The 26,283-nt window shown below is 38.8% G+C and overlaps 1 protein-coding gene across 2 annotated transcripts in view; it reads right to left on the bottom strand.

Annotated features, from left to right (window-relative positions):
* Positions 1-25,353, bottom strand: part of TTC39C (tetratricopeptide repeat domain 39C) — a 40,557-nt gene extending 15,204 nt beyond the window's left edge. For both annotated transcript variants that reach the window (XM_027715876.2, XM_039382145.1), the window contains exons 1-8: positions 25,017-25,353; positions 14,762-14,810; positions 13,148-13,276; positions 12,055-12,169; positions 8,283-8,637; positions 6,822-6,990; positions 949-1,042; positions 35-142 (exon numbers count right to left, since the gene is read on the bottom strand). In XM_027715876.2, the coding sequence (XP_027571677.1) occupies positions 35-142; positions 949-1,042; positions 6,822-6,990; positions 8,283-8,637; positions 12,055-12,169; positions 13,148-13,276; positions 14,762-14,810; positions 25,017-25,159 (1,162 nt within the window). In that variant the 5' untranslated portion in view covers positions 25,160-25,353. The remainder of the gene's footprint in view (positions 1-34; positions 143-948; positions 1,043-6,821; positions 6,991-8,282; positions 8,638-12,054; positions 12,170-13,147; positions 13,277-14,761; positions 14,811-25,016) is intronic.
* Between the last annotated feature and the right edge of the window lie 930 nt (positions 25,354-26,283).

The following is a 26,283-nucleotide window of genomic DNA, read 5'->3' as shown; positions in this document are numbered from 1 at the left end:
TTTATCATCTACCCAACACACTGAATGTACTCACCTGCTGTTAAATAAGCATAGTAGCATTGGGACCACCTGGATTCATTTTTAAGCCTTTCGAAGGATTCAAATGCATCTTTGAAGTTCATCTCTATCATGCTGCACCAACCTAGAAGCAAAACTGATTTAATTCCAGGGAAAGTACAGTCATTCAAATTTGGTGTCAACATTATTGAAACACACAGTCTACTACGAGAGCTGGAGCTACTTTAACAATTACAACAGTAACTGGAAAATTAAAAACAATGTAAATGAACTACATATATTTAAAGCCTGGTTTAAATTTACTGAGAAATTCTGAATTATAAGATTTTACACAATACAATGAATCCACTTCAGAGCAACAACAAATCTATACAAATACCAAAATCTTTTTTAAAATTTAGATACAATATTTTGTAGGATACTAAAACTTAAAAAGCTACTACTTGTTCCTTTATTTCCCACTGTCACAAATTCCCATTTACAGCTTGAAGCAACATATCTTCTCCACTCTAAAGAGCTGTATGCAAGATCATATAGCGTATACTACTACCGAGAGAAGGAAATGAACATGAAATACAGATCCTGCAAACTGTGAAGGTTTAGACTGATTACTTTTTGGTAGAGAAATGATGATTCCATGGACAAATTAAATGAGTTAATTTCTAATTTTAAATAATATTCAGTAAGTGAACAGTGTGCCCTTGATTCCACAGTCTGATTTTGCATCCCCTTGTGTTTGCAGAAAAATTTATTATGAAAAATACTTGCCCAAACAAGAAAATAGGTTTATTACCATAATCCGTCCAAGACAAAGGCCAGTATTCTAAAACCTTTTTAAAAATCATCATAAAAAGAATCCAGTTTGCTTATTGAAGCTGCCAATCTAAACTTGAAAATGAGCCATTTATGGCGTAAACATATCCAACATACCTATTTCATATAAGCAGACATGCTGAATCTCCCTTTGGTCTGTTGCAAGCTCCAAAGCAGTATGAAATGAGGTCAAGGCACTATTGATTTGACACTAACAAAAGTGAAAGAAGAAAAAAAAAAAAATCAGACTAAAATTTAAAATTTGTTCGATAATTTGATTTTGATAAAGAAAACAATCAGATTTCTGTTAATAGGAAATTAAACATAATAGAAGAGTTTAACAGTGTAGCAACAGCCAGTTCAGATTATCTCTCAACCTTACAAGTAAGTAAGTGACTGTATTTTCTATTACGTCAGAAATTCCTTGGTTTTGTGCAGTAAGCTTTAGGGTAGTCTCATTTTTACGCTTATTAGTCATTCCACCTTTAGAAGTCATATTTTTAGCATCTGCCAATGAAGTTTAGCTTTCTGCACAATAAGGGTACCATTAGTGTTTGATTTTATTTATTTTGAACTTTTCACCTTTTCCCATATCCCTCAGCAACCACTTTAAGCAGCAGTTAATAGAGAATTCATAAATGCTGCATGACACATTAGAAGATAAAAAGGCACATGAGAGAAAAAAACATTTTGATAAAATCATTAGTTAGCAACAGCTTAGCAAAAAGAGGATGACATCCTTCTAAGAACTAGAATGATAGTTCTTTTGACTACCTTAATTTCTAGTTTTCCCAGACTAGGATGGGATTTGTCCATACCAGTTATTATGGGGAGGGAATGCAAAACAATATTTGTTTTACATATACATACTGTATATTCCAATATGGCCTGTACCTGCTTTAATAGCATTCCTATATTTATTCTCACATACAATTATAATAATTTATATTACAGAAGAATTTTTAAGCCCCTGTCTGCTGACTAAGCAGGTAAGTGAAAGAAACCCTTGCAAGGGCAAACCCATGATCTGTGCAAGCATAACTGAATTCAAAAATTCCTACAAAAATCTGCGGAATTGTATCTTAAGTCCATGAACACACAGAGCTCTGAAGTGATTTTTTAGGTTTTCTCCTTTGTCTCATCAGGGAAAACTGTTTTAGTTGCTAAAGAACAATTTCATTGAAAATAATACATACTGCATCAAGACAGCCAACAGGCAGCAAAGGGATCCACACCTGTACCAACATAAACACTGTACCCCTAGAAAATACAGTGGTGATGAAACTAAGATGCTTGTAGGCAAGGCAGAAGGTGAGTTATATTTGCCCTCAAAATTACCAGGAAGCCTGAGCCATGTACACCTCGTTTACTTTCGTAGCAGCACGTTCTCTCCACTACACATTATCCCAACACGCCTTCCTAGAAAATAACTGTTATGGGCCCAATCTTACAGAAAAAAATAACGTCAGTTTAGAACTTTATCTTTGTGCTAGGAAGTTCAAAAGCTTATCTGTAAATCTATGTTTTGAATGATTCTGAGGAAAATGGAAAAAAGAAAAAGAAAATCTAAATATTTAGCCTTCTTTGAAGATACTTTGCCTTCTAAAATCCTAAACATTTCAAACCAGAAATCAACTTATTTGTAGGACATGTTATTCCACACAATGACTACCGGCAATTAAATCATTGTCTGCAATGCCATACACCAGCCTGGGGCAGTACATGAAACACCAACCACTCAATACGAGTCCAGTTGGTTGAATATTCAATCTTCTATAATCTATCCTTTTAACTGTCTACATCTCACAAGTGTTTTGACATCTGTCTAACTTTTCCTTCAGCACCAATCTCGGTTAAGTATGTTTCAGAGACATTCCTTAATAAATACAGTTTCAATCATCTCTAGGGATTGTGACAATGTGCTGGAATACGAATTTTTACTCTTAGTGTTAATTCTTAAATTAATTACTATTTGTTTACTGTTTCAAAGAATAAACAGAAAGGATTATAAAGGCCCAAGAGTCTGCAAATATAACATCTTAGCTGCACCTGAAACTGATGTTCCTGAGATTTATAAATATATATAGACACACTTTTAATTCCTTCAACAGGCACTAACTACTCATGCCTCTCTTGGACATAATACAAAGACAAAAAAGCCCATTAAGACATAAAATGTGTAATTTACAGAATTACATAACCATAAAAAAGATTAATAAAGCTAATGTGAGAACCCTAATCTTACATTTCTTGACTTCACTCTAAAACTGAAAGCACCCCAACCCATCAACTAAGCATCTACAGAGCTTACCAGGCCCAAGCGGCTTCCCAAGCCAACACACATTTCCCCAAAGAGTTGTTCTGAAATCTCAGGACACTGTTCCTTCTCCCAGAAGGATTCTATTCTCAATCAGCACTCTGAATTTGTAAAGCTTTTAAGAAGTCACGTTCATAATTCAGGGGAAACCAGAAAGCAGTTTCCTGCTAAAAGGCAACAATTTACACCAGAGAACACTATATGGACATTTCAATGCCTCTGTTTTCTATTCCTTAGCACACAGAAACCCATTTTTTCTTAGACATGACACAAAATCAAAATAGAATAAAACTAGGATACTGTACTTTGTAGCCTAGAAGAAGTAACCAGAAAAGCCAGCACAATTCTTGAAAATAAACCTTGACATTACACAAGCCCTGCAAATTTCTTTACTTTAGACATCACTGACTTTCTTCCAGAAAGTTCATTTAAGACTTTTCAATGCTTATTATTACTCTTGCCCTCAGTCTACTTTTCCATACCACACCCTCTTACTCCTAAATAAGAATGATACCACTGATACAAAAATGTCTACAAAAAGTAACTAAAAAACCAAGAGTACCTGTCAGCATTACATTTAAGCACAGTGAACATTTTCAGAAGCCTGCACATCCCACACACTTTCATACACCTGAATGTATGAATGGTGTTTTGCCCATCAGGTGGAGTATTTGGTACTTTTCCATTCAGACTCTTTACATGCACCTATACCCATTGAACTCCATGGATCAAGCCCCAGAACCCAAGTTTTCTGTCCCAGCCCTAAAGATTTCTTATTGTTTATATATACATATGCAGAGTCTGTTCCTAATCAAAGAGAAACAATAGTTTCAAATAGTGTTGCTGATCAGGAAAAAAAGAAAAAAAAAGGGATAGCAAAATTGCAAGCCGAAAAGCAGAAATAGGTAAGATCCAGAACACCACCTCTCACTCTGCCCTCTCCCAGCTCAAGGTATACTTTTACGTGCATATAGGTTAAAGCACAGACTTCCCAATTTTGGTAAGCCACCTGAAATAATATTCCCATGCCCAGAGAAAGAATTTAAACTTACTGGTGCACTAACAGTGTTAGAGAAAGGCAATGTAAGCACTTCCCAGGCTTTGCAGGAGCTCTCCTTGCTCACCTCAGAAATGAGAAGGAAATTACAACTCACCATATTAGTCTGTAATCTATGAGTATCTGAGCACTTCTGGTTCAGAACCACAGCAGCATTTAGGTTGAAAAAGACCTCCAAGATCATACAGTCCAACCTCTGATTGATCACCACGTTGTCAACTAAACCAGAGAACTAAGTGCCACATACAGTTGTTTCTTGAGCACCTCCAGGGATGGTGACTCCACCACCTCCCTGGGCAGTTTGTCCCAACGCTTAACAACCCCTTCTGTGAAAAAATTCTTTCTGATGTCCAACCTGAACCTCCCTTGGCACAGCTTGAAGCTGTGTCCTCTCATCCTGTCGCTTTTTGCCTAGGAAGTAGTGGCTGACTCCCACCTGGCTACAACCTCCTTTCAGGCAGCACAGTGATAAAATACTCCCTGAGCATCCTTTTCTCCAGGCTAAACAACCCCAGCTCCCTCAGCCACTCTTCACAGGAACTGAGCTCCAGACTCTTCACCAGCTTTGTTGCCCTTCTCTGGACACTCTCCAGCACCTCAATATTTTTCTTGTAGTGAGAGGCCAGAACTAGACACAGGACTCAAGGTGCAGCCTCACCTGTGCTGAGTACAGGGCGACAATCACTTCCCTGCTCCTGCAGGCCGCACTAATATGAAATGGATGCTGTAAGACCAATGCCCAGATTCAAGACACATGTAACCACAAGTGTATCATGCAGAAATCCAGCACAGCTCCTTGCCATTGCCACCAGTCACATAATAGCCTTCACTATTATGTCAACAGCATTCAAGCAAATTAAGCATGTAAATTCATAACAGAATCTACAGAAGAGCCCTAGACATTTAACCAAAACATTCAGACACAGCAAAACCTCCCTGATACAGCACCACTTGGAACAAAGCAATGATGAGAGAGGGGGAAAAGGCTGCTGAATAGACAAGCTCTCATGCAAACACACACACGAATAGCAAAGGGACATTTTAATTCCTGTTGGCAACCAATAAGCTTTCTGCTGACTAAGGGTCATGGCTACACAGCATTCTGCGTGCCTAAGTTAACTAACTTCATTAACATGGCCACGCTGTCTCTGGCACAAAAAGTTTCACTTGGACCTAAACTTCAGTATCAGTACTGCAGAATCTACATACTGCATCATTTCATACACTAATACTGTAAGATTACATTTAACGAACTCTCCTCTGGAACACACTGGTACTCCAGAAAGGGACACTCATCCCAAACATATTCTCTTTCTTTACACATAGAAAGATATACTCAGCTTATTAGCAACTTATGTTTAGGTTTTCACCCTACCTTGCTCTGAAAGTCAGAAGCACCAGTTGAGTTTTATTTCTCATTACACTAAAAATACCAAGTCATACCCTGGTAATCAATGTACTTGCATTTTTTAACTGCACTTGCCTTCATTATGTAGCTATTCCTGACAAATCTGATTTTTACCATAAGAATGAAATATGCGTACAATTGAACAAAAGCCAACAAAATCTTTCCTACTCAGACAACAGCAATACTTCCCCAGGACTGACAACTTGCCCGTGACAATGTAATTCCTAAAATGCACCACTGCCTTCAAAACAACAGCAAAAAAAGAAAAATAACATTCAAATCCCATGCAAGAATATGCCTGCAAAATCTGATAGTCCACTGAAGCCTACTCCTCTGTTCTGTTACTCGTTACCTCTCTCAGAATATTTAGCTGTATTTGAAAGACTTAATTGCAAACCCCAGCAAAGAATGACCGCCAATATTAATATCTCAATGAGCTCTTGTAATTATGATGTTGAGATGAAGGGTTTGAACATTCTGGGTTTGTGCTTTTGTGTTAGGTTTCCTGGTTAATATAACTGTTCAGAAAATATTCTGGTCTGATAAAAGCAGCAGCTAGGAGTTGAGTAGTATAAAGTACTTGTCTCCTATTATCAGAGATTCTTAGAGAATAATTTAGCCAAAACCCAAAAGGCTCCTGCAGTGTTTGAATAGCACTTTGCAACAGCATTCACAAACACATTCTTAGTGAATACATTTCGGCTTGGGTCAGAGCTCACCCTTAGCAACAGAAAACATCCTGGTTTGACCTCTCAAAATCAAAAGCAGTTATTTAAGGGAAATTACTCCAGAGAATTAGCTGTATATGAACAATGCATAAAACAAAAAGGGGAAGATAAATGCTATGTACTCAGTAGATAATACTCAACATTTTAGCTTCACAAGCAAAACTGAAATAGCTCAAGAAACTCCTGAGTGACCAAAAGCACTTCCTTTTAGAACAGCCCACAAATGTATCAAGTAGCTGAAAAACAATTTCAAAATGTTAATTCAGATAGATGTAGCAGAAGAGCTGGTTTTGCATCTGAACTTGAAACTAGGAAGGATTTAATCCATTCTTATTATCTTTTTATTGTTGACGGAGATGATTATCTTTGCATGTATCTCACACTTTGCTGAAGCTTGCTTAGTTCAGTGACATCAGAAAAACATAAAATAACAAAGGGTGAGGAGGAGAAATCAGTCTGAAGGATGAAAACATGCAATACCTCTAATCGCTGTATCCTTCCCTTGAAGAACATGAACAGAGAAGAATTTGGATAAGCAGATTCTTTTTTTGCAAGAATTTCTTTTGCCTCTTTCAATCCTGCCTTGTTATCGCTGCCGTCAAGGGCAAAAAAGGGGCGAACAACTGTGTGGTACCACAAGAGAGCCAATCTAAAAGAAATGTAAGAGTAAAAACGATTACAGCTTGTAAACAGAAATTTAAGGATTACGTTCTACACAGAGAAATTTTTAAATTATTCTGAAAGACAAAGATAGACATGAATCTTTTATTATGCAATCTGGCTTTAAAACAAACACAATGCTACTGTCATACATCAACATACTCCTAAACTGCACCTGAACATACAATTCAGTGCACGTCACCCAAAGGCAAGGTTAACAATCAAGCTCATTGCATCAAAGCAGTTGAGCCTTTAGAACTCCGTCAATTTTGAAAAAAGAAAAACTAACAGGAAAACTTTGAAAACTAATTGTTCATTAGAGAGGAAAAAAAACCCCTCCAAAAAAACCCCAAAACTAACAAAAAAAAAAATCAACAAAAAACCTAAACACACATCAGCAGACACACTTGAAATCAATGTCAAAAAGAAATACATCCTGCTTTCAGAAGGGCAGACATCTGCATGACCTACATCGCTCCTGGAAACAAGGGCAGAGCACAAGGATTTCCAAGACTATCTTAAGGAGGAAACATTCCCAAAAAATATAATTTTTCTTCCCCAGAAAGGAGAAAGAACGAATCAACAGGAACATTTAATCTTAACCTTTTTAAAACAAACAGAAATCCAATTCTCCTGCTTGTCAATGTTTCAAAAGTAACATCTTATAGTACCTGCAGTAGATCCAGTAATAAAAGGATTAATTTGTAGATAATGTAATAATAATTTATGAGGGTAGTTTAAATTACGCCTACCTCTTAAAAAGACCTGAATGCAGTATGAAGTCTTGGAAAAAGAATACACAAAAAATACTCCTTTAAAAATACTATAAGGAACATCTCATTTTACTGAGATTAAAAAATTGAAAAGATCTTGGGCTAATAGTAAAGAAAAATAGCTAAATGAGATCAATGACTCAGACAAAATAGTATACTCTCCATAGCAGAGAATGTAATTCAGGTAAATCTACACAGACTTCGGGGGAGCTTCTATTTACTCTGCTGGCATTTAAGTAACTAGACATGAGAACTGCAGGTACTGAAGAATACAGCAAAATATTGACACAAACCCCAAATATATGTAAATAATTAACAGCAGAGAGATCTCATACAATAGTAAGTGATGAATTTACTAAACCATGGCACATTAAACAACAAACTACAAGTTTATTTTACCTGCTGTTGTTTCCTTTAAAGCAACATGACCTTTTGGTTTTGACTTTTCTCCAGTTACTTACTTTTAGTACTAAGTTATCTACCAAAGCATTTCAATATAGCTACTCACGTAGCTAAAGGGGCCTTCATGTCCTTACTTTCACTTGCATACATCAGTGAGGAAAGCCCCTGTAGGCGGTCTCCAGGAAAACCCAGCAGGTTGATGATTTTGAGCAGGTTTGGGGGCACCATGGATATGCAAAGATGAAAAAGTCCATATCCAAAGCTAACAGCACCTTTCAGTCTGTTTAGCGAATCCTCCGTTACACCTTCTGCAGCAATATGATTATCATTTGCAGCATCAGAAGTCAAGGATTCCTGAGTTGTTTTCTTCTGATATATTTCCTGAAGTGTGTTAATGTCCGTATAGCACTTATTGTAAATTTTCCAGGCTTTTCGGAGTATCCACCCACCTTTTATGTAAGCTAAAAATCAAAGGAAAAAAACTACTTCAAGGACACATTTCAGAAGCCATTTTAAGTGGTAAATGCTATTTCACAAACTCTAGGATGCTCTCTCCATTTGCATTAACTTCTTGTATAAAGGATTTTGTAATAGCTACTGTTCTCTCAAAGAGGTCTTGCGTACTGGGCACTACAAACTTAAGTGTTCACAACCACAGACTTTACAACACGCAACACAAAGGCACTTCCAGTCAGCTACACAGCAATACAACTGTCAGAAAGAAAGAGAGAAATCAAAGAACTTCACACTGGATCTTGCTCCACTATACAGCACAGATGAAAGAGCTGCCTGGCAAACAGAGAAAAGCAAAACTCAAGAGAGACTACATCTCTTCCCTTAAGCCCAAATTCTGTTAAAAGACAGTCGATAGCAAAATACCAAGAAAAGCCTTTCCTTTGGGCTAGATAGTAAGATTTTCAACATCATCATTTCCCTGCCCCTCACATGAATATAATGCCTTTATGACTAAAAAAAAATGGAAAAAAAGTAAAGCATGCAGAAATTTTATGGTTTTAAATTATTTCTCAGTTGCCTAACTTCCTCAATTTCAAATGCAATATGAGTACTTGAATTTCCCTAAAAAATATGGCCTTGAGGATTCTCAGTTGAGAGTGACAGAATACTCGGTCTCACTATAATTTTTATAGGAGGGTAAAAAAAGGCCTGATATCTAAAATAAAGATTTGCCTATTTACACAGCAATCATCTTGTAAGCACATCCTTGGATAATGACAAGTGTTAAACAGGATACAAACAGAATATCCTTGTACACATTAATCATAAAAGCAGACACCAGCATTATGTCTGTGATAGAGTCCTAAGAGTTAGGAACTGCAATGACGAAGACAGTAACTAAAAATAAAATAAAATAAAAACATGATTATAGCAGCAGTCTTCTAAACAAATATAACCAAATTTGCAGAGATAAGTGTTATAACTAATGCCAGAATTAGATCATAACAGGTGGTGTGTGTCAAAGAAAAATGCTATTAATACCAAACAACTCCTTACAAGCCTTTGATGCCTTTGACAAAAATCCTTCCAATCACAAAAAAACCCAAAACATTTCTAGAGAAAGTAATATCACAGACTAGGCTACGTCTTTTTGGATTCTTGTTGTATGAGGAAGGGATAAGGCTAGTTTGATAGTCTTAAAAAACTGTACTGAGAAAGACTGCAACATTTGTATTCTCAGTAGTGACAGATGGGTTCTGTCAACATGAACTTGAGGTATTACAAGAAATTAATCCTCTATCTTGAGATCCATATTAAAGCATTATAATAAAAATGGAAACCCTTGCCTTGATTCAGATGCATTACAAGACTAACATTACTTCATTTTTAAGCAATTAGGTCATTTTTTGCCTGCACAGAGTACTTTAGAAGTTATGTGGTTCACCACAAGATGGATGCTCAGACAACTATGCACAGCAATGCAGCACACCAACAATAAGAACATCCCCACATTTTACTTATCCTACAGTAGTGTTTCTCCTAATAGCTAACCGCCGTGTTTCAATGCAAGGACGAAACAGAAAAGATGTGTTAGGTGGAAAAAAAGTATACTTTTAGGCTTTACTTCCATCAGCATGCTGTCATTAACCCTAAATAATTTACATACTACTGATATACCAATATGAAACAATCAAACAAATTATAACAATGAATTCCTAACTTTTTTAACATAAAAATGTATATTAAATTTTAACAAAAAAATTTCACGCTGATTTCCCAGCATGAAAGTAGTCAGACCCATGACAGTAGTGGAAAATATCAAGAAAAGGTAGTTCAATATTGCCATGGGAAGCCAATGTAAATTGCTGTGTTACCAACTTTATGATCAAACTATTTCTAATACATCCATGAGGGTGGAAAAGAAAATGTGTTAAGCATATGAGAAAGCAGATTGCACGTCATCATATGCTTCTTGTCAAACTGTTCCATGAAGACAAACAAGAAAATTTTCACCCATCCACCGATCACAAGTATTTGTCTGCCTTTTTTTTTTTTTAATTACAGTCATTTCAATAATCTGGTGGTTGTTTCTGTACAGAAATATGATAAAAACAGAAGATGTTTATACATAAACAGAAAGATAACGTACTTTAAAAACCAAAATAATGGACCCAACAGTTCAGCAATGGCAGTAAGTAGCATTTAGCTGCTTGGAATTTTAACTAAAGATTCCAGGTATATTTTTTTACTCAGTAGAGTTACCCAAATGTACTGCATGTTGTGCAGTGCTCTCTCTGCTACCCACTTCAGTTCTCTGAGCAGCAGACGAGAGAAAAGAACAGACACCACCCTCAATTACAGCATCCAACCAAATTATGCAGCTGCAGAATACATACTGAACCAAAGAAAAAAAGCTTCAAGAGGGAGGGAAAAAAAACAACCACCACAAACAAAAACCCAGAACTGTATCAAAAATAGCAAGGAAGTCTTTCTGCAGCACTAAACACACAGCAGACAGAAATATCCCCTGAATTTCTGCTAGCTACAGCCCAACACATTCCTGACGCCACGGTTTGGAAGAAAACAAGTTTGCACAGCACAGAAAGCATTACGTCCTTCTTTGAAAATCTTAGGTGTTATTTTAAAAAATGTGAATGTTATTTCCCTGATTCCTTTCAGCTGATCAGCAGGGTTTTCACCAACAATCTAGTCTGTTTACCATCTCTTGCTCTTCACTGATTTGGTGAGAACCTGAGAATGCGCTCACACTTTATGTACGGTCTTGACCACATTTTCTATGAACTCATGGATGTTTTAAGCATGTTTTAAGATTATGGAAGAGATGCAGGAATGCAAGAAAACATTAGAGATGGCTCTGCAGTCCAGAGAAGGAGTTTATATTCAACACGACAGGATTAACCTCTTTGGCATACAAGGACACACTCTGGTGGCCACAGAATAAGAACTGATTCAGCAGTTCCATCTTCAACACACTTCATTTAAAACTGCTTTCACTGGCAGTTTGTCAGCAGCCTGGACTTAATGGCCTCTTTTATCTTGCATCAAGCACACAGATGCTACCCATCTTTGCTACCCATCTTCACACCAACTCCTCCAACGCCTCTATGAGAACACGCAAAGGACTCCAACTTGCCTAAGGAAAATCAGTTGAATGCGACCATTGGTACGAAAAAAACAAAAAGCACGATCTGTAGCAACCCATCTCATCCTACACCATTACCTACACAAAGATAGAAGAATACTTCTGCAAGTGTACCCATCTTGGAATGTTTCAACTGGAACTGTGCTCCTTCTTAAAAACAATCATCCTTATTGCTACCCTTATACTGCGACTTTATGATCACGCTTTATTAAAAGGATATCATGCAAAAATATATCTAAACATGAAAGACACAGCACACCTGATAACTCTTGTTTTACAAATGAGAGCACAGCCAAGTAGACTTGACAGTCTGCTACAATTATTTGTCTTTGTAGACGATCTATCATGGATAGAGTGGATTTTCGTCCATCAACCTGTTTGGAATATACAAAGACAGAGCAGAGCAAAGTATTAACAAAGATAATAGACAATACTTCTCTAAATCTGAGAAATCAAAAAAGGTAAAATTAACTGCAAGTGGTAGTACTGCTACTAAACTAATTCAGCATTTTGAAGTGCAAAACTATGCTAAAATTCCTTTGACAGGTCATCATGCAAAATCCTACTTGATAGAGAAATTTTACACATATACTAGCAGTTATTTTTCCTAAGGTTCTACAAATATTCAGAACAGATTTAAATTTCATTTAATTACTACTAAATGCATCAGACATGGAATTAAAAAATGTTAGATAGGAAAAGCACAGAAAGAGGTATATGACAATTGGCAGGGAAAACATAGTGCCTCTTAGGAGTAGAGAGTGAAGTATGTCAGGTTCAATACTTTTTAGCAAGTGAACTAAATACTAAAGAGAAATGGCTTCTTTTTCTGCTATGTCACACTAGACAGGCCATTGACTACACATTTCTATACTATTACTTTTACTAGTCCTCAATCTTCATGCTTCATTCTTCCTTCATTATTTAGAATGAAAAATCTAAAAAAGGAAGGAAAATTCCCTAGGAATATTCCTGGCTCACAGCATTCTGCAGCCTCAACGTCATGACTTTTGAACATTACTAGAGCATGTACGAATTAAAATTAGTCTGAATTAGACAGGCTACAAGCTTCCTGACATAATTTAAGAGATCGCTAATTTGACATGTTAAAAAACAATTACTAACAAAACACAACCTGCTGCTTTAGAAGAGGAATCACCTGAGACTGCGTATTTTACAACAATTAGGAAATCCAAGCAAAATATTTCACTTCATTTCCAAGTTTATCATTAATCTCAACTGCTCTTCACATATCAAAAATAATTTATTCAAAATACAAGGAGGACAGAAAGGAAGTTTTCAGAAATATTTATCCAGTAGACAAATCCATATTTTAGAAATTATGTTCTTACATTCTTTTTAATTTTATTCTTGATTGTTTCTATAACTCCAGCTTCTTCGCTTTCACAAAGTTTCTCTGTAGCCTTTAAGTCATCACATGCCAGTTGCATCTTCTCTTCTTCAAATGTCATCATGGCATTCTACCAAAAACCAAACACATTTGAATGATAGAAAGCACAAATAGTTTTATTTCTACAGAAGTTATGGATAGTAAAAGTTTCCCTAAAAATTTGAGAATAAAACTTCTTTAAACAAAAGTAGTAAAACACACACATAAGTACAAATATTTTCAACACAGAAACACCAAACTAGAGAATTGAGTACTTTATCAACATTTCAAGACAAATCAACTCAGAACTCAGTAAGTCCTTGCCCCCATCTCAGAGCTTCATATGCAGTCAAATTGAACGCACTGTCATGATGAATTTATACAAATTCATTTTCAGTTATTGTTATGTAAGGCATGATTTGTATCTGTGCAGGTACTGCTTTTATGTAATAAATTCATATAAATAACAGGCCTCCAAAGTCAGTAACAAGAAACAGCTATTACATTTTTCAAAATAATAATCACAGTCCCTATATTGGTAGGAAGAAAAAGAAACCGCATCTGACTCCAACTACTGCTGAATTTCAGGACAAGTAAGTTCTTTTCTTGGAGTTTTATTAAACAAAAGCTCTGAATGACACAGACACACCAAGTGCTGGTGCTATATTTAGAACAGCAGCTAAGCAAGATACATTCAAGATCCTCTGATGCTGCACTCTGATGTTACACTGGTTCAGCACATCAATTCAGATAAGCAAGCCTGAGAGATTGTCCCTCTTTCCTTTCTCCCCTCTAGTGACTTAAAAGAAAGCATATGCCCCAGCAGATGTCCTAACCAGTGTATTTGTCCATATTGCATACTAGAAAGAATTCAAATTTATTTCATTTACAAATCATGTATTTCTGATACATTGTAATAAGTTCTGTCTTTAAAAAGAGTATTACCATGGATAATTTCTCATGAGACACAGGATTAAACAGTAAAGTCAGAATAAGGACAGTCTAAAAAATAAGATTTAAACATTTTCTAATACGCTTGCTCAGTTTTATATAAGGTATTATCATTTCTAATTTCTAAAAAGCATTTAACAGACTTATATTGCTCATTATGACTTTTTAGTCAATCAATATTCTCAGTTCTCATATATCCAGAAAGGAAGTAAAGTCAATGGATTGAATTAACAACTTTCATGTGGCAGCATGGATGGAGAAATCTTCAGTAGCAAATGTTATCAGAAAAACAGGCATTTGTGAGTTTTATTTCAATTAATTAATTAAATAACGTCACTGCTCACTTAAGAGAGTGTTTTATTATGCCTCTGTTAATGGAACACATAAATATTTCATACATTGAGAAGCTTAATCAGAGAACCTTTACTTTATATTTAAACCACACAAGTAAACAAGCTTTACATGATGTGATGCCTTGTTCTCTAGCTACATTTAATCTAAAAATTTGAAAAAAATTAGTTTCATAAAAATAACCAAATTTAGAGTATCCAGCATTCTGAACACACACATGCACATACAAACATGAACCAAAACAGATGTATACTCTGTGCTCTCATCTACTCACCAAAAAGCTGACAAAACTGGCTCCAAAACTCATTAATGGGCTATGGTTTCTGTAAAGAAAACAGAAAATAGTTAGTATATTTGTACATATTTCCTGTCATAAAGATCAATATTGCATTTCTTAGGTTTAACTTATATGTTTGTAAATAAATCTTGGTGGGGTTTTTTTGTATCAAAGAGATACGGAAAATTAAAAATCTGCCAGTTCTACTCTTCCCTTGTGATCTATCACTACAGCTTTGTCCTACCAGACAAACGTCAGCCAGTTGTATTAAGAGATTCCCATTTCCACCGCTTCTATGAATTTAAGCTAATCCACCCAGATCTAAAAAAACCGCATCTACCACATGACAAAGTTGTAGTAAATGCAAGGTTCTTATAAGGCTTATGGTTTTATATATATTCAACTTTAGAATATGTATCTTACTACACTGCGTAAAATAGTTTTAAGATGCTTCACCTATTCTCTTTGCAAGGCTACTCCCAAAGGGTGAAATCAACAGCTAGATCAAAAAAACATAGGCAACCAAAACCTTGGTAATATATATGGGACAGCTTTCAAGCTTCAGTACAACTGTAGTCACACAGACCATGAGAGTACAGTAATGTCACACAGAAGGCACTTGAAAAAATTAAAAATTAAAATGTCAGAATCTCAGTGGTACCATGGATCCACACCATTCAATGGTGAGCTGCCAGGTTATATGAAAACACAAACTTCCAGGATTTAAGAAGTATCATTTATGCTACATATATATATATATATATATATAGTTACAGTACAGCACTTAATTTTTTCCCAACTTTATTCTGCAACCATTAGATTAAAACAGAATTTTTAAAATACCACAGGCATTTGAAAAACAAAGAGAAAGAAGCATATTACTAAAACACAAATTTCCAGTAGTGAACCTGTATTATATAATACGAGAGTTTGGTTCGTTTTTTCTAAACAGAAGCAGCCAGCAATGTTTCACACACCCCCACCCCCCTTTTCTCACTTTGTGATTTAGCATAAATATTTAAAAGCAAGGACATGAACAAGAATAATACGAAAGAAAAACAGGGAAGATAAACAAAGCAGAAAAACCTTCCCTTTTGATGCACATTGCTCAATTCTGGATATAACCTGTCATATGTTTTCATTATTTTTCAAAAGAAAATAGGTTGGGTACTTCCCCCTTTGTTGGCACATCAACAAAGAACAGCCGCCAGTAAATGTCTCTGCTGTTCAGTACCTGGACTGTTCTCTACCAGCAGCTGTGTTTCACAGGGCAGTAGCAATCAGCTACACAAATTACACTCGCTGCAGCTGGCACTTCCAGCATGAACTCCTGCTGCAGAGGGCATGTGGCTCTCTCATAATCCCCTTCCCAACGCATGAGGCGTGTGGGACCCATTCGGCAGCCAGTCTTACCACCAGACTCAACACAACCTTCACCATACATTTCAAGGTCACACCTCCTGCATTATCAACACCCAACTGATCTAAAACTGCAAAACAGATCAGGACAAGAAATTTTTACATATATGTCCTTAAGTATGAAGTTGCATTTACATCATACTTTCAAGGAAGCTCAGAAATAACCCAAACGTTTCATTTTTGAGTTTCCTCAGATCAACATACACAGAGAGAAAGCAGTTCTGGGGAGTTAAAAAATGTTAAAGTAATGTTAAAAAATGAAGCAGCTAGTTACAGCTGAGAGCCAACTGGTCTTTACAGACTAGAAAATGTACTGAAGTCCTTACTTCAAGCACTAAAAATTTCCGAAGTATTTTAATGTATATTTGTCTGAGTACAACTGAGTTTTTTCCCCAAATACATATTTACCTTTTCAACTGATCTTTCAACACTGCTTCCACACTTGTATTCATGACACTCAGTTTGTTTCCAATTCCATCCCCCACAATCAAAGGCAAAACAGTGAAAAAATCAAGAGCCACATCGTTCTATTCTGAAATTATCAGTAGCTTTAATACAGGAGATAACTGTCGCAGATCAGTTCTTTTTAACTTTCAGTCACTCGATCTATAAAAAGCATTGCCATTACAGCACATATGGGCTGTAGCACAAAAGGACCCTGAAGCAAAAAAACATGAGGCATAATATTATACGATGTCTGGGAGATGCTTCTGTTGAGACCACGGGGTTTGGCAATCAAAACATGAAAACTTCACTGCAGGAGCTCCTCACACAGAGTTTGTGACATCACTAAACAAAATAAGAACACTTCTGCCATATTCCTAAGTAGTCACTGTAGTCACTATAACTGCAGCTTTATGGAAGATCATTTAGTAAGGTTAATTTCAGTGTTTAAAATCCATTTTAAACAACAACCATGTTCTGTGCTCAGTCTTTGTGACTATTACGTTGAATTATAAATTCTTCAACAGCTTAAGGCTATCTTTTCCTTGAGAGCTAGGAAAAAAGTTTGCAATGGCACAGTCCTGTCCCAGTAAAAACTAAGGTGTGACTAATGATGACAATAATTTTCTGAGAAAAATATAATTCCACAAAAATAACCCTTGGCTCAAGCTCCTTATAAGTGACCTTCAGCTTCAGACATGATTTTACATCTTTTTTGACAGATACCAAAAAGTTAAGATACAAAAAAATGACGCAGTACTTGGGAAAATACTAGCAGCAAACCAACGGCCATATCAACGTTGGCAGGAGTTATGGAACCGAATACAAATTAACACTGGGACACTGCACTACCCAAGTTGTCCTTATGGCTTTGAAAGCAATAGCCTCCATTAAGTAAAGAAAAATCTCAAGACTTTTAATTAGCTCAAAGAAAAAAAAGAACCAGTCTCCGGACATATTTTGTAAAACACCGTTTGCCCCTCAGCTAGGAAACTAGGACTCAAAGATATCTTTATTGTAAGAAATTGTGCTATTAACACCATTACTAAAAGAAACCATAGTAAAAGGTTCTACGTATCAATATGTACCAATACAGTTGGTACATGTAACTACACTTAAGTCAAAAACTTCAGAGCACTGAAGTAGAACTTTCTTTCGGGTGTATAAATCAGCGTTACATGAGACATTGCTTCTCCCAGTAAACCCTGACTAATTTGACTCATATCATGGCATATCTTTAAGACAGCAATTCAATTTCAGAAGAAAGGTGTTTGCCATGCCCCATTTTCACACATGATGATAACATTCAAGAGTTTTAAGCTTTGGCTTGATAATGCTGAGATAGTACAGCCCAATTTTACCATAAAAAATAAATCAGAACTGAAGTACATAAAAACAAACAAACAAACATACATCTCAGTTACTCCTCAGTATTTTCTTTTTTTTCTACAGCAATTTCCAAGACAGTATTCCCCTTCCAAATACATCAGCTTCTAAAGCTACTTTCTAAAGCTACTTGAGCCTAGCTCAAGTTTAAATTTAGAGTAATGTAATTAACCTGCCAACATTTCCTCTCTGCTTTTCTAGGCATTGCTACTTTAACCACAGTCCACTAAGAATTCCAATCATCATACCAATAGTGACACTCAAGTTGAAACAAATTATTTTCCTTCAAAGTCGGAGAGTAAAGCATAATGGCACGTAGGTTCTCAGATAAATACAGAAGCAGCAACTAAATATTTTAAAACAAGAAGAAATATGTGTAAATATAAAGGTAAGGAATTTACTGCAACAACACAGAAATCCTTTGGCCATTATTCCATCACAGATTATTCTAAAATTTGTTGTAAAAATTATTTGTGAGACTACAAACATGACAGATCTACATAAGTATACATCTCATCCAATACTGGTATATGAAATACTCAAGGTAATTTAAGTTCACAGAAGCATTACGGTATTAAGACACATTGAAAACTGAATATGTCAGATCTTGGTTTAGTTTACATTTCATCAGCAGCCCAAATTTGTTTTGTTAAATTAAACCCTACCATACACTTCTGTTTTGACTAGAAACACACAACCAAACAGAAATTCAGAAATATAGAAATAATTCTGTAGTCCTGTTCCATCTAGTTTTTACTGACTTGTTTTGTCCTTCTGCAAATTAAGAGGGGATTGCTTTGCTCTAACTTAATATTTTACTAGAAACAGTAGATCAAAAAATGAGTGAAAAGTCTTTACAGTATTTGTATCTTTCACAGAGTTAATTTCTTCAGTGTTAAAATAAGATCTGCTTACTATCACACCTCTTCTGCCATCTCCACCAAACCTGACTTCTGAGTAATAAACTCAAATTTTAGTTTAGCTTTCTTCCATCTTCCCTTGGACTACTACCTGCCAGATACTGCCCCATATGGGGCAACCTCCCTCTACTCTTTCCACCACTTCTTTCGGTGACATCACCTGTCTCTGTCATGAAGACCACAAAAGCATCACACTCAATGTGATTATCTCCATGCACCCAGGTCTTGGAAGATGTAAACTGCAGAACACTTAAAGTATTTTTAATCTATCCACATAACTGGAAGATTGGTGCTGGGTTTTGTGCATCGCTATTGTTATAACATACTCTGCCTAGCCTTGAGCAATGAAATCTTAACTTGCCGAGATACGCATTTATTACACATTTAGAATACCACTACTAAAGATCACTTCCCTTGTAAATAACTCTCCTTTCTATACATCCATCTAGCACCTACTCCTCTGCCTATAGCTGCAATAAACAAAAGCACACAGGGCTGCTACCAGGGCACTCATGATTTATTCTCACGCTGCCAATCCAGATGCTATCATCCTTCTCCCAACCAACTGACGTCAGTTCCCGCTCTGCTGTCCTTATCTTTAGAGAAGCTACTGAAGCATCTACTAAATCACTTAATTCTTGCACTTAAGGTTCCTTTGCTGAGCTACATAAGCAAGAATTTTAATAGTGATTAGACAGCCCATACATGGGCTATAATCTACCTACTGATCAATGCTGGCTTAATGTCACCTTGTCTCAACTCGTATTTGGGTCAAAAGTATTTTGAGCCAGAGTCAGCACTTTAAATTGGTAATGTGAGGTTCAAACAACTATCCACAAGGGAATTTCTGGTCCGTTGCTGAAGCTCGTATGCCTGTTAATATATATAATGTAACATGTCAACCTTAATGTCATTTTTTTTTTAGGTAATCATACTAAGCTTTTTTCCCATTTGCTCCAGCTTACGATTCTACTCTATGTTCTGCTTTACCCTAGCAGGTTGTACAGCAAGCTTTTCTATATTGGCCCCATTCTTTAAATCTTTACACACTTTGTCTTAGAATCACATTTCCTCTATATCATCTTCATTTTCTTCTTTGGAAATGACCTCATTATATACATTTTACTTATCATCTTGTATGATTTGTCTTTCCATTCAGATGGAAGTTGAAAACTTTATCAAGCCTTCTCAGATGTAAGTCATTCATGCAGAATCAAACATTTCCCTGGTAGGAGACAGAAGATTGTTGGATTTCTTGTGAGATAACATTCCTGATCTTATGATATATGCCCTGGCACTCAGGAGGGCCAACCATGTCCTGGAGTGCATCGGGCAGAGAGTTGCCATCTGGTCAAAGGATGTGATTGCCTAGTCTGTGCTAGTCAATCTCACCACAAGTCCTGTGTGCAGTTTTGGGCAGTGCAATATAAGAAGGATATTAAGCTATTAAAGAGCATCCAAAGGAAGGCAATGAAGATGGCGAAGGGCCAAGAGGGGAAGCCGTATGAGGAAAGGCTGAGGTCACTTGGTCTGTTCAGCCTGGAGAAGAGACCTCATTGCAGTCATAACTTCCTCATGAGGGGAAGAGGACGGACAGGCACTGATCTCTTCTCTTTGGTGACCAGTGACAGGACCCCAGAGAACGGCCTGAAATTGTGTCAGGGGAGATTCAGGTTGGATATTAGGAAAAGGTTTTTCACCCAGAGGGTGGTTGGGCACTGGAACAGGCTCCCCAGGGAAGTGGTCAGAGCACCAAGTCTGACAGAGTTCAAGAAGCATTTGGAAAGCGCTCTCAGACATGTGGTGTGATTCATGGAGTAGTCCTGTGAAGGGCCAGGACTTGAACTTGATCATTCCATGGGTCCGTTCCAACTCAGGATATTCCATGATTCTATGATTTATGATGTGAATCAACATTTAGCTAAAACTCCTGATTTTATTTGACACTCTCTTCTCTCCTCTTAGCTGGAGGAAGTTTTTAAATAATTTTTGAATTGCAAATGCTTTTAGGAAGAATCAGCAAAAAAAAAAAAAAAAGGTCTTTTGACAGTTTCTTTCCTTCCTAAATGTTTAGGAATCCAAAAAACTACAAGGGGAAAAAGAACATTCCAGTTCCAGCTTTCTTGCTAATGTCAGAGGGGTTCACCAAAACAATACCATCCCACGGGCTGACTGAGGGCTCCATCTCTAATGCCTGTGTCCCTGGTTAACCTCCACATCTCTTGTGGCTTCCAGAAGTACTCAAAGTTTAAATTGATGAGAACTATGATGGTCTCAGCATTGCTCAAGCTGAATAGAAAGATTGATATCTGACAGTTTCAAATATGAGTTTGCACCATGGGGACCTGACACAGCTACCAGCATTAAAGACAGTGGTGCTGTCTGGTGCAGCTTTATGAAAATATAACACCCACTGGTATTTGATTTATGTTCAGAATGTTATCACCAGTGATAGATGGAGGATCTGGACTTCTTAAAAAAAATAAAATTCATGAAAAAGCACATGCAGTTTCTGACGCTACCTGCAGATGATTTTTCAAAATCCTGATATCTTCCTTGAAGCATAATTTAGAAAAAAACAAGTCACACACTACGCCAGACAAAACATTAACTGCTTTAGTGTGATAGTCAATGCAGTTCCAACTACATGTTGTATCTGACACACAACTGACATATTCATCTGACTTCTTCAGATACTATACAGAAATATATGACCTCTGAACACCGAGAGACAAAACACTACTCTCCCATGCCCAACACAGAAATAATGGTTCTATAGCCCATTCAAAGTACCAACGCTATTCAAAGGCAAGGTTTATGTGGTTATACATATGAAACACAGTTGGAATTCCTACCCTGGTTTCCTCAGGGACTGCATTATGACCAGTTTTCAAACATGACTGATTCTGGGCTCAGCAGTCAGCTTTCTGGAAGATGCAAAAGTGCAGAATACGAAAGAAAAACAGATCCCACCTGTCCCACAAAGACAGAAGCATTGATTTGAACTAATTTTTCACAAGATCTTTAAGTGGCAAATTAAGTAAAAATTAAAGTAATAAAAAGTAAAAGCAAAACTAGTCATTTCTAAGAAACAGTTTTAAGTAGTTTAAATGATGTGGCTACTGAAACTGAAGCTTGGCTAAATGATTGAGTTTCCAAATAGTTTTGTAGGCTCTTAAACAGTTTTCAAAATAAAAAGACCTCCTTTCCTCCCTTCACTTCTGCCTTTCATCTGATAACTCTTAAGCTTCTGGAACAGAGCTAAACTACCTGCATAAGCAGTAGTTTAGAATTAAGACTTTCTATAAGAAAGATCACTTGAAATACAGACAACTATCAAGTTAAAAAAGCTGTATCCCATCAGACATCTTTGAGTTCTAGTGCCACAAATTACAAATATCTATATTAAATTATGGAGAGCTCCCAATAGCTGCTCATTTGGCTTACCAGTGCCATTTAGGATGGGTTCTATTTCATAATTCCAAGCACATACCAACAAAAACATACTCATTAAGACTGCAAGCAAAAAAATATGTAATAGCATTACTGAAGTCCTTTCAGGAAGAACACATTCAAGACAAGCACAGAACCCAAAACTGTTGGGGAAAAATGTACATGCCTCCAAAATTCAAATTTACAGGAAGTTGAGCATACTTTGCTGCATCTTCTTTCCTATGTCAAATACATTTTCAACATACAGTTAACATGCAATTCAATAAAGGTCTATTAGTCCACAGCAAGATGAACCATGCTATAAATTTTGGGACAAAGTTTTTAAATGACTATGAAAATCTCCAGCTCTAAGACAGCAATTATCAACTTATGATCCACAAACCATTCATCTTATGAAGGAATTCCTATTTCCTCCTTGCCGGTGGTGTTTAAAGGCCAGGATCAAAAAGTACACTGAACTCAGAGGCACTTCTTGATAAAATCAAAAAAAAAAAAGCCTGCGCCCGGAAAAAAAGATTGGCAAGTTTCTGCATTTAAGATATCTTTAGTAATAAACCTCCTAGATAAACAAGAGAATAGTTTGCAGAAGAGATCATTAGTCACTCTTTCAAGGGAGGATTAAACTACATTTTGAGAACAGGAATCTTAACAATTTTACTCCCTAGCACTACTTTACAATGTAAGAAGCATCACATATTTAGAATTCCTAGACTACTTCCAGATTCACACTACTGAGAGAAAGCAATGGCACAACACAACCAAAAGCGGAGGAGAGGAAACACCATTGAGTGCTCCTTAACCGGCATCTTAAAAAATTGCACAACACAAAAACAAGCAATTGAACAGTTGATGACTCCAACAGAAAGAAATACGCAAGAAATAAGTAACTCTTAGGGTGCAACTTCACATGACAGAAATGTGACACTTAGGCACACAGTTTAGTGGTGGTCTTGGCAGTGCTGGGTCAACAGTGGGACTTGATCTTGGAGCTTATGCATGTGAGGAATGCAGAATTGGACCTTACCTACCACCTGCAGCATTCCAGTTAGTTCTACACAACAGTACTGTGCGTGTCACATAACAATACTAAAGACTGAATGAGTTATTTAATATTAGACCATTGCAGGTACACAATAAAGTTGTTATTCCATTATTATTAAGGGGAACGTCCTTCACTTGTCTTACTCCCCGCACTCTACTTCCAACCATCCTTTTTGTAAACAAGATTTAAGTACATAAGTACACCATTACTATGAAGTTCTATTTTAAGTCAACTGAAGTCTTATTTAATCACATAGACAACAGCAATATAGTGCATATTAATTATTTAGAATGTATGCGCAATTACAGCAGCTCAAGCTCAGGTGGAAGACATCAGTCCTCACAAAAAAAAGCCAGGACAGGTAGGGGAAATCTCTTCTTTAAGAGTGACTTACACAGCTGTGCTAATGCTGTTCATACCAGATGCCTACTTAACGCAGAAACCTAGACATGATGTATGTAGAGATTATGAACATAATCTTACAGCCTGAAGACAATCACAGAAGCACTCAGGGACCTTCCATTGCTGTTTTGTGGGCCAAAAACTGCATCAGATCAAATACAAGCACCAGAGTGAAACACATCCAGGACACGTCTCCAGGCACACCTGCGTGCTTACACAGACACGACAGACAAACGCAGCCAGTGCTACCGAGGGACCCCTGCCCGGCCCTTCCCCACCCCTCCAGACAGTCCCCACTGCACACACCAAATACAACCCCCACAATGTGGACCTGCAGCCCCTCAGCCAGGACCTCGGGGGCAAATCCCCCAAGCCAGCAGTGTGCCCTTGTGGCCAAGAAGGCCAATGGTATCCTGGGGCGCATTAGGAAGAGCACTGCCAGCAGGTTGAGGGAGCTGATCCTACCCCCTCTACTCAGCCCTTGTGAGGCCACATCTGGAGTGCTGTGTCAAATTCTGGGTTCCTCAGTGCAAGAGAGACATGGAGCTCCTGGAGTGGGTCCAGCAGAGGGCAACGAGGATGACTGGGGAACTGGAGCATCCCTCTTACGAGGAAAGTGTGGGGGAGTTGGGCTTGTTCAGCCTTGAGAAGAGGCGAGTGAGAGGAGACTCAATAATGTGTATAAATAAAGGCGGGGTGCCAAGAGGATGGTGCCAGGTGCTTCTCGGTGGTGCCAAGCAAAAGGCAAAGAGGCAATGGACAGAAACTGATGCACAGGAACATCCACGTGAATAAGAGGAACTTTATTGTGAGAGTGACCGCACACTGGAACAGATTGCCCAGAGAGGTTATGAAGTCTCCCGCACTACAGATGCTCAAGAACCGCCTGGACGCAATCCTGTGCCATCTGCTCTAGGATGACCCTGCCTGAGCAGGGATGGTAGACCAGACGACCCCACTGTGGTCCCTTCCGACCCGACCCATTCTGTGATTCTACGCATCACGCGTGCCCCTTCCCCCCGAGAGCGCTGACCGAGGCAGGGACCGGCGGCACCGACGTCTCCGCTCCGCGGGGCCGGGCAGGGCGAGGCTGCCCGCGGCGGGGGACCCTGCGCGCCGGGAGAGGGGAGGGCCGCGCCGGGGAAGGGGCCGGGGAGCGGCGGGCAGAAGGGCGGCCGGGGCTGACCTGTATTTCTTGAAGAGCTGGTCGGACTCGCGGAAGCCGTTGTTCAGCAGCATGTTGATGCCGGCCAGCGCCAGCTCCGCGTCCTCGATGGGCAGCGGCGTCTCCCCGTCCTCCCGCGGCGGCGGCTGCTCCGAGCCGGCCATGACGGTCAGGAGGCAGCGGGACCCAGCCGGCTCTCCTCTATCTATCTAACCTATCTATCTACCTGCCCACCCGCCTGCCCGCCCGCCCCTTCCCGGGCGGCTCGGCGCTGCCTGGGCGCGCGCTGCGGGAGGAGCCGGGAGCGCCCGGTGCCGGCGGAGGCGCGAGCCCGGAGGTGCCGCCGCCCGCGCGCGCCGCAGCCGCCCCGCGCCCGCAAACCCTCCTGAGCGGCGGCGCGAGCCCCGCGACACAGCGCGCAGGCGCCGCCGCGGGGGCCGCGCAGGCGCGGGGGCCGCGCAGGCGCGAGGGCCGCACCGGGTGAGGGGCCAGGGGGGCAGCGGCCGCGGGGCGGCGCCTCCCGCGGCGGGGCCGTTGTGTTCCGTACCCGCAGAGCCCTCAGCCGTCCTTCGCAGGGTAACAGTTGCGGAATGCCCTGAGTTGGAAGGACTCACAAGGACCATCGAGTCCAACTATTGGCCCTGCACAGGACCATCCCCAAGAGTCACACTATGTGCCTGAGAGCACTGTCCAAAGGTTTCTTGAACTCTGTCAGGCTTGATGCTCTGACCACTTCCCTGGGGAGCCTGTTCCAGTGCCCGATCACCCTCTCGATGAAGGACCTTTTCCTGATATCCAGCCTGAATCTCCCCTGACACAACTTCAGGCCATTCCCTCGAGTTCTGTCACTGGTCACCACAGAGAAGAGATAGTGCCTGCCCCTTCTCTTCCCCTCGCAAGAAGTTGTAGACTGCGATGAGGTCTCCCCTCAGTCTCCTCCAGGCTGAAGAGACCAAATAACCTCAGCCTCTCCTCATATGGCTTCCCCTCTTGGCCCTTCAGCATCTTCATTGCCCTCCTTTGGATGCTGTCTAATACGTTTGTGTCTTTCTTACATTCTGGTGCCCAAAAATGCACACAATATTCCAGGTGAGGCCACACAAGTGCAGAGCAGAGCGGGACAATCACCTCCTTTGACTAGCTGGTGCAGCTTTGCCTCATGCCCCCCAGGACACAGTTTTCCCTCCGGGCTACCAGGGCACTGCTGACTCTGTTCACGGACTCTGTACCCCCGCTTTAGGGACAGCACGGCAAGCACCAGTGGGAGAGAGATGGGCAGCTGATGCCC

This window comes from Pipra filicauda, unplaced genomic scaffold, assembly GCF_003945595.2.
Source record: "Pipra filicauda isolate LSUMZ 115617 unplaced genomic scaffold, ASM394559v2 scaffold259_size1095435_pilon, whole genome shotgun sequence".
Classification (NCBI taxonomy): domain Eukaryota; kingdom Metazoa; phylum Chordata; class Aves; order Passeriformes; family Pipridae; genus Pipra; species Pipra filicauda.
The sequence above is the reverse complement of the archived record's forward strand: the minus strand, read 5'-3'. Positions and strand labels throughout refer to the sequence as shown.